The following is a 9265-nucleotide window of genomic DNA, read 5'->3' on the forward strand; positions in this document are numbered from 1 at the left end:
AGAGAATGATGACAGCAATGAATTGTACAAATGTGCTTTACACAATTGATGTACGTGTGGATTGTGATAAGAGTTGTATGAGCCCCCAATAAAATAATTAAAGAAAAAAAAGCAGTCATAGAATACCTGCACTGGGGCTTTGTTCAGCTATATGAGAGTTTTTATGTTTTGCTGAAGAAAGTCTTGTTGGGCCAGGCTTTGATCCAAATGTAGGAAATATGTCTGACCTACAATAAAACCAAGTTATTGCAATAAACATTTAAAATTCAGATGTTTAATATTTATATATCACAAATTATCTATGTTTTAATAACTCACAAAACATTTCAATAATAAGGCAGTAACAAGTATGTATTTTATCTGAAACAACTATGACTAAAACTATCTTTACTGGTATTCAAACCTTTGAACTTTCAATCTTTTAAACATATTGTCACTTCTTATTTAGAAGATTTCCATGGGAAATGAAAACCCACTGATTTGTACTGTATTACTTTTGGATGGGTTATAAAGAAATGCTCTAAGAGAATTCATTTCAAAACTAAATCAAATGATCCCCAATTCTCTAACACAATAGTCACCCAGCTAACAAAAACAGGGACTTGACTAGGAACAAGTGAGTTTGGCAGATGCTACTTTCTTCTTGAACTAGAAGAATATTCTTTGCAGTACTCTCCTAAAATAATGAGAGCAAACAGAAGAACATGACACTGAATCTATTTAACAGCCCAAAGTGCCATCGAGTCAATTGTAACTCATTGTGATCCTGTAGAGCAGAGTAGAACTGAACTAAAAGGTTTCCAATGTGTAAATCATCACAAGAGCGGCCTGCCAAATCTTTCTCCCTCAGAATGACTGAAGTAGCAATCCGCCAGTTAGCAGTCAAGCACTTCAACCACATGCTACTAAGACTCCATCAATAAGCCAGTGATGGGTATCAAAGAGAGATTTTTACACAGTATAAATTTTTATAGTAGGCATATTTGCCAATGAATCTAATGGGAAACCAACACTAAATATTTTAAGAGTAACCTTGTTAGAAAAAATTACTTTAAATTTATATTTAAACTTAATGTATTTATATTACATATTTACACAATCTTACAACCATAGAAGTATAAAATCAAATAATAAATATGTAAATATTCAAACACTGATAACTTAATTCACTTCTCATGGAGCCATTTTAAATGGCTATATACTATATACAATATATAGTATATACTATATACTCTATCTGTACAATATACTCTATATACTCTATCTGTACAATTACAACAAAGAAATAGCCAATAAGAAAAAATTTCCATTGCAAAATTATCTGCATTTAAATTAATAATATAGAGGGGGAAAAATCATGGAATGAGAAAAACCACCCCAATTATACAAAAAACTGAGTTTCTTTTTATGAAATTGATGAAATAAAACAACTGTTTCCTTCGATTACCTACAATAGTAGACTTTCTAGTTAGCATGTGCCAAAATATTTGCATTTAACTTTGTTTATTTCTAATAGCTGTATTACCAGCATACCTTGGGATAAAATAAAAAGAAAATAAAGACTAAAATTACCAAATGTTAGAAGGATGTGAAACAACTGAAAATCTTAGGCATTACAATGATAGTGTAAAATGTTACCACTATTGTAAAAATCTGTTTATAGTCACTCAAAGAGTTAAATATACCCTATGACCTAACAATATTATTTCTAGGTTTTTTCCAAAATAAAGGGGAAGCAGGTTCCCTAAATTCCTCTATAGGGTTAACAAAGATACCTGGAAATAAGGGGATGGATCACTCTTTGAACTTAGGAATTACAGCAGTAATCCAGACAAACCAGTGAATTGTTATACTAGAAAATCATTCTGTCAACAAGGGGTGGTCAGAACTATTGGCTAAAGAGACTCTTAAGCATGAATTCCTGAGCTTCTACAAAATAATGGAAATTAAAAAATATCAAAATAGTGGAACAAGGACTGGTTGAGTTTTATTAATAGATTACAGGAAATTACTTCTGAGTTTAAAATGAAGCAGCAATCTAGCTATTGGTCAACTGACAAGAGTCAGAGACCCAGAAAAGAACTATAGGACAATGAATATTAGGGTCAATTTTAAAGAAAAAGCAACTGGTGCTTTGGGAATCGGTGTTATATTCATTCAAGTGCTTTGGTTAAAGATGAAGTTGTATTCCCTGTTCAACCTCACCACAAGCCCAAACAAGTTAAGGTACTATATGTAAACATTTCATCTTCTTTTTAAATGTGCTTCAAAAATATTGCAAACTAGCATACAAATAACTTTAAAGTTTTTTCTGAAATATGAGCTCCAGATTAAAAATTATAATTAGTATTCATTTAACATGCCAAAAAAAGAAAAGAAGGAAATACATTATTCTTTTGCCCTGGGGAGTTGTAGATAGAGAAGATGTCAATGATTCTTGGCTGTAAACTCCACTTTCACTGTAGGAGCTGATGTTTGGGGAGGAAGATCGGGACAGGGAGTCCACGGTCAAGTCAAGCTTAATTGCAGAATCTGGACTTTCAAGATCAGAAGTACTGCCACTCAGTTTTGCCCTTTTCTTTGCCGCACTATTCCGAAGGGATCTAAGGGAACTCTGCATCTGCGGAGAAATTAGAAATACATAATTTTATGAAGCTATAAATTCTTTATAAGTTATCCTTAGGTTTTAAACTCCATTAACTATACCTAGTTAACCACATCCTAGTCTAACCAGATGGTTGCTAACATACACGTTGTTGTTATGTGTCATTGAGTCAGTGCTAACTAATCTTGACCTCTTATGTAACAGAACCAAATGTTGTCTGCTCCTGCATCAGCCCCACAATTACTGCTGTGTTTGAGCCCACTGTTGCTGGCACTGTTTCAATCCAAATACACAAGTGCTTAGTATAAATACAAAAATTCTATTATGCACTTATTTACAAACAACATATTAGGCTGTGAGCCACTTGAGGAAAAGCTATATATAGTTCACCATGCTATTTCAGTAGTGAGCCCAGTAACTAATACTGTGTATATACTCAATTACTTAATATAAAATCAATGAATATGACAGCATTCAATGAATTGAACATCATTGATAACACTCATCAGAATTGAAGCCACAAGGACTAGCTAATTTTAGGTCACCGCTATGCTGATGTAGCTGTTTGGCAGTTCTATAAGAAAGTTACCATACATACTTGGGTATAAGCTGAGTTTTTCAGCACATTTTTAATGCAGTGTTTGTGGTAAAATTAGGTGCCTCGGATAATATTCAGGTTGGCTTATACTCAAGTATACACAGTAAACACCACCAATCAATTTTCTAGAGTCCTAAATTTAGATAAGCTTGCACATGCTCAGAGAGTAACAAGTAGTTTTACATGACTCATGAAGCTGAGTATTTCTAGAAATGAAGAGTAGATTATTATTACAAATCAATATATTAAGGTTGGGAACTAGAACCTTAAGGAAAACAGAAATATCACCAACTGTGTAGTATTTACATTTTGATTCATACAGTTAAGCATTTTTAAAAATCATTTTATTGGGGGCTTTTACAGCTCTTATCGCAATCCACACATCATGTCAAGCACTTTTGTATATATGTTGCCATCACTTTCAAAATATTTTCTACTTGAGCCCTTGATATCAGCTTCATTCCATCGCCTACCCTCTGCTCCCTCATGATCTCTTGAGAAATTACAAAATTATTATAATTTTCATATCTTACATCTTCTATTGTCTCCCTTCACCTACTTTTCTGTTGTTGGTCCCCCTGTGGGGGGGTTATATGTTTATCATTGTGATCAATTGCCCCTTTCTTCCCCCACCTCCCCCTACTCTTCTGGTATTGTTACTCTCATTATTGGTGCTGAGGGGTTTATCTGTCCTGGATTCTCAGTGTTGCAAGCTCTTATCTGTACCTGTGTACACGCTCTGGTCTAATCAGATTTGTAGGGTAGAATTGGGGTCATGATAGTGTGTGTGTGTTGGGAGAAGTATTAAAGAACTAGAGGAAAGTTTTATGTTTCGTTGGTGCTATACTGTACCCTGACTGGTTTTTGTCTCTTCCTTGTGACCCTTCTGTAAGAAGATGTCCAATTTTCTATAGATGGATTTTGGGTCTCCACTCCACCCTTCCCCTCATTCACATCAATATGATTTTTTGTTCTGGGTCTCGGATGCCCGATACCTGATCCCATCAACACCTTATGATCACAAAGGCTACTGTGCTCCTTCTATGTGGGCTTAGTTACTTCTCAGCTAGCTGGCAACTTGTTTATCTTCAAGTCTTTAAGACCCCAGATGTGGAAATAGATCTATGTGCATATATTTATAGGTTTAGTATTAAGGTAGCAGGACATTGGGCCTCCACTCAAGTACTTCCTCAATACAAGAATACGTTCTTCTTTTAAATTGGTATTCTATGATGCTCACCTTCCCGACACAACTGCTCAAGACAAAGTGGGTGAATAATCAAATGTGGTGAAGAAAGCTGATGGCACCCGGCTATCAAAAGATAGTGTCTGGGGTCTTAAAAGCCTGAAGGTAAACAAGCAGCCATGTAGCTCAGAAGCAACAAAGCCCACATGGAAGAACACACCAGCCTATGTGATCACGAGGTGCCGAAGGGATCAGTTTTCAGGCATCAAAGAACAAAAAATCATATCATTGTGTGCTCACCTCCATGATACGATTGCTGAAGACAAATGGGTGCATAAGCAAAGGTGGTGAAGAAAGTTGATGGTGCCTGGCTATCAAAAGGTATAGCGTCTGGGGTCTTAAAGGCTTGAAGGTAAACAAGCGACCACCTAGCTCAGGAGCAACAAAGCTCACATGGAAGAAGCACACCAGCCTGTGCGATCACGAGGTGTCGAAGCGATCAGGTATAAGGCATCATCAGAACAAAAAATCTTACCATAGTGAATGAGGCGGGGAGTGTGGAGTGGAGACCCAAAGCCCATTTGTAGGCCAATGAGAACCCCTTGCAGAGCGGTCTCAGGGAGGAGATGAGCCAGTCAGGGTGCGATGAAGCAACGATGAAAAATACAACACTCCTCTAGCTCCTAAATGCTTCCTCTGCCCCCCACTATCATGATCCAAATTATACCTTGCAAGTCTGGCTAGACCAGAGGATGTACACTAGTACAGATAGGAACTGGAAATACAGGGAACCCAGGGAAGATGATCCCTTCAGGACCAGTGGTGTGAGTGGCGATACTGGGAGCGTAGAGGGAGAGTGGGTTGGAAAGGGGAAACTGATTACAAGGATCCACATGTGACCTCCTCCCTGGGGGACGGACAACAGAAAAGTGGGTGAAGGGAGATGTCAGACAGGGCAAGATATGACAAAATAATAATTTATAAATTATCAAGGGCTCATGAGGGAGGGGCAAGCGGGGAGGGAGGGGAAAAAAATGAGGACCTGATGCCAGGGGCTTAAGTGGAGAGCAAATGTTTTGAGAATGATCAGGGCAATGAATGTACAAGTGTGCTTTACACAATTGATGTAGGTGTGGATTGTGATAAGAGTTGTATGAGCATCTAATAAAACGATTAAAAAAATAAGATACTATAGGGAAAAAAAAAGACCCCAGACGCTGTATCTTCTGATAGTTGGGCACCATCCACTTTCTTTACCATATTTGCACCCATTTTGTCTTTAGTGATCATATTGAGAAGGTAACCATCACAGAGTGACGAGTTATTAGAACAAAGTGTCCTTGCATACTTGAGTAGAGGCTCAATGTCCGTCTGCTGCCTCAATACTTGACATATAAGTATATGCACATATAGTTCCCTATTGTTGTATATAAATATATTTACATATGTACATGCCTATATTTAGACCTCTATAAATGTCCCTTGCCTCCTAGTTATTTCTTTTTACTTTCTTCATCCCACTATTTACTTTACTTTCCCACTATCATGTTCGGCCTTCAGTCAGGTTTCAGTAATTCCTCTTGGCTACATTGCCCTTGATCAAGTCCCACCACGCCTCCTACACGCTCTTAACCATAAGATAGTCTTCAAAAACTCATGGCTACCCTATAGGGCAGGATAAAACTGCCTGTGAGCTTCTGAGATAGTAACTCTTTCATTGCAGTCCTTTTCAGAGCAATTGATAATGGTAACATGTAGTTCTTTTGGATTCAGGGTGTGGAGACTGATGTTTGTTGGACCATTAGTCCATTGGGTTAATTATTTCCATGTGACTTTCAATTTTTATCACTCTTCTTTCTTGTTGACTTTTAGTACCTTAGATGGCTGGTTGCTCACGAGCTTTTGAGATGCCAATCACTACTCACCAAATTAAGATCATACACATTTTTGTAGTGTTTTCAACAATTGATATATTTTGTTTCATCTCATCCATTGCAGTCTCCTCTGTACTATCACTTATCCTACTTCCTCCATTTGTTTCCTGTTTTCATTCTACTTCCTTTCCTACAGTTACTCTAGGAAAGTTTCACTTAATTTACAAAGTTTTTAGGAAGTGTATCTTCTATTATTTTTTCCCCTTCAAATGAAATCCCTTGTAGCAGTGAAACACTTGTCTTAGTGTCATTAAGGTGCCTTCATAAAAAGAGGCTAATCAAAACAGTGGCTTCCCTGGAAATTGACTGAGCCAGTTAAGTTCAAGGGAGAGAAGTCAGCTCAGAAAGACACAGCGATTGTTTTTTTAGGGATAATCTTGATATGTTTTAATGAAGGACAAAGGATGGTCATTGGGACTTAATATGAAGAATTTTAAAGAAAATTGAAAATTGCACCATGAGAAAAAAAGTCGTAAGAGTTCTAACGAAAGGAATCCAGGGCAGATGATCCCTTCAGGACCAGTGGTGAGAGTGGCGATACCGGGAGGGTGGGTTGGAAAGGGGGAACTGATTAAAAGGATCTACATATAACCTCCTCCCTGGGGGACGGACAACAGAAAAGTAGGTGAAGGGAGACATCAGACAAGGCAAGATATGACAAAATAATAATTTGTGAATTGTCAGGGGTTCATGAGGGAGGTGAGAACGGGGAGGGAGAGGAAGGGGTGAGGAGATGATGCCAGGGGCTTGGGTGGAAAGCGGGTGTTTTGAGGGGGGTGAGGGCAATGGGTGCGCAGATGTGCTTTGCACAGTTGATGTATGTATAGATTGTGATGAGTTGTGTGAGCCCCTAATAAAACGATTAAAAAAAAAAGAGTTCCACCAAGAATTCCCCCTCCCTGCATCATGACAATGCACCTGCTTATTCTTCGAGAGTACTAAAGGCTGTCCCAGGATAATTTTGTTGGGAAATCTTAGCCTTCAACCTACAGGACTAATCTTGCCCTTTCAGAATTCGTTTTGGTTCAAAACTCAAAGAACATTTATAATGAACACAATTTGAGTTTCCTATAGGATAACAAACTGCCATTCCAACAAGGTTTATATCAAAGACCACTGAATCCTCCGGAATGATGAGAGAGAGAAGTCTACATGGAGGTCATGTGGAGATACAATAGCTTCACGTTGCTATTTTTGTTTAATACAGGTTCCTAAGATTTTTAAAAATCATTTTATTGGGGGCTCATACAACTCATCACAATCCATACATAAGTCAGTTGTGTAAATCACAGTTGTACATTCATTGCCCTGTCATTCTTAAAACATTTGCTTTCTACTTGGGCTCTTGGAATCAGCTCCTCAGTTTTCTTTCTTTCTTTTTTAGTTTCTAATATTTTATATCAATGCTTCATGACTTATCCTAGTATTTAATGTAAAATTCACCCTAAAACCCCAACTGGGGACATTGGAATGATAAAGAGGAAATATCTATGGAATCTGTGAGTAGAAACCAAAGAAATACAGAAACTACATTTTTATTGACAATATTTTCATAGTATAAAGAGAATAACAAAGGATTCAAAGATGAAAGAACAGGGTGCTCTCAATTTCCCAATTCAAGGGAGAGAGCAGGGAGCACATCCTGGCCCACCAAGCCAAGGACGATATTCCTGCTCAGAGCAGTCAATGCACAGAGAGAACAATAGGGCTGGCCCCACTGAGACACGATGTTCCTCACTGACCCATAGTGCTACGGGGGACAACACTGGAGACAGTGCAGGAATTGTGCCCGATGTGACCCCACAACACCGAGGCAAAACACTAAGGGTGTGCAACAGAACACAAGGCAAGCAGAGCAATGAAATCCCTTGGGAATACCAAAACTAGACTTTGAGCCAGAGCGTGGTACCCCACCAGACTCAACCAGAATATACTCCTAACAGTCAACAAACAGACCTTTTACTATTTATAGGCTTTTCCTTTTTTTAATTGTTGTAGTTTTGTTTTCTTTTGTTGCTTTGTTTGGTTCTGTCTTGTTTTTGTGCATATTATAATCTCTACATGTCTATCTACATAAAATATGCAAGATAAACAATCTGGAGGATAAAACAACAGGACCAACGGTTCCAGGGTGGAAGGGAACATGGGAGAGGACCAACAGTTCCGGGCAGGGGGACATGGGAGAGGGGGAGGCTGGGGAAAGGAAGTGGGTGTTAACAAACCCAGGGACAAGGGAACAAGTGATCTGAAATGGATGGCTAGGAGGGTGTAGGAGGCCTGGTAGGGCTTGATTAAGAGCAATGTAACCGAGAGGAATTAATGACACCCTAATGAAGGCTGAACATGATAGTGGGACAAGAGGAAAGTAAAAGGAAATGGAGGAAAGAACTAGGAGGCAAAGGGCATTTATGGAGGTCTAAATACAGGCATGTGCATATGTAAATATATTCATATATGACAATGGGGAAATAGATCCATGTACAAATATTTATAGATTTAGTATTAAGGTAGCAGATGGACATTGGCCCTTTACTGAAGTACTCCCTCAACACAAGAACACTTTGTTCTATTAATCTTGCATTCCATGATGCTCACCTTCCCTGAGACAAAATCACTGAAGACTAAATAGGTGCATAAGCAAATGTGGTGAAAAAAGCTGATGGTGCTATCAAAAGCTATAGTGTCTGGGGTCTTAAAAGCTTTAAGGTAAACAAGCGGCCATCTAGCTGAGAAGCAACAAAGCTCACATGGAAGAAGCACACCAGCCTGTGTGATTAAGAGGTGTCGATGGGATCAGGCATCAAAGACCCAGAACAAAAAAACATATGGTTGTGAATGAGGGGGTAGTGCAGAGTGGGAACCCAAAGCCCATCTGTAGACAATTGGACATCCTCTTACAGAAGGGTCACAAGGAAGAGAGGTGCCAGCCAGGGTGTCATATA

At 38.4% G+C, this 9265-nt stretch overlaps 1 protein-coding gene across 3 annotated transcripts in view; it reads right to left on the reverse strand.

Annotated features, from left to right (window-relative positions):
- The window catches only part of TOGARAM1 (TOG array regulator of axonemal microtubules 1), a 95132-nt gene that overhangs the window by 51487 nt on the left and 34380 nt on the right, over positions 1 to 9265 (reverse strand). For all 3 annotated transcript variants that reach the window (XM_045287897.1, XM_045287898.1, XM_045287896.1), the window contains exons 6-7: positions 2388 to 2620; positions 127 to 227 (exon numbers count right to left, since the gene is read on the reverse strand). In XM_045287897.1, coding sequence (XP_045143832.1) covers positions 127 to 227; positions 2388 to 2620 — 334 coding nt within the window. The remainder of the gene's footprint in view (positions 1 to 126; positions 228 to 2387; positions 2621 to 9265) is intronic.

The sequence above is a fragment of the Echinops telfairi genome, unplaced genomic scaffold (genome assembly GCF_000313985.2).
Source record: "Echinops telfairi isolate 266 unplaced genomic scaffold, ASM31398v2 ScPeMD7_18;HRSCAF=68, whole genome shotgun sequence".
Classification (NCBI taxonomy): domain Eukaryota; kingdom Metazoa; phylum Chordata; class Mammalia; order Afrosoricida; family Tenrecidae; genus Echinops; species Echinops telfairi.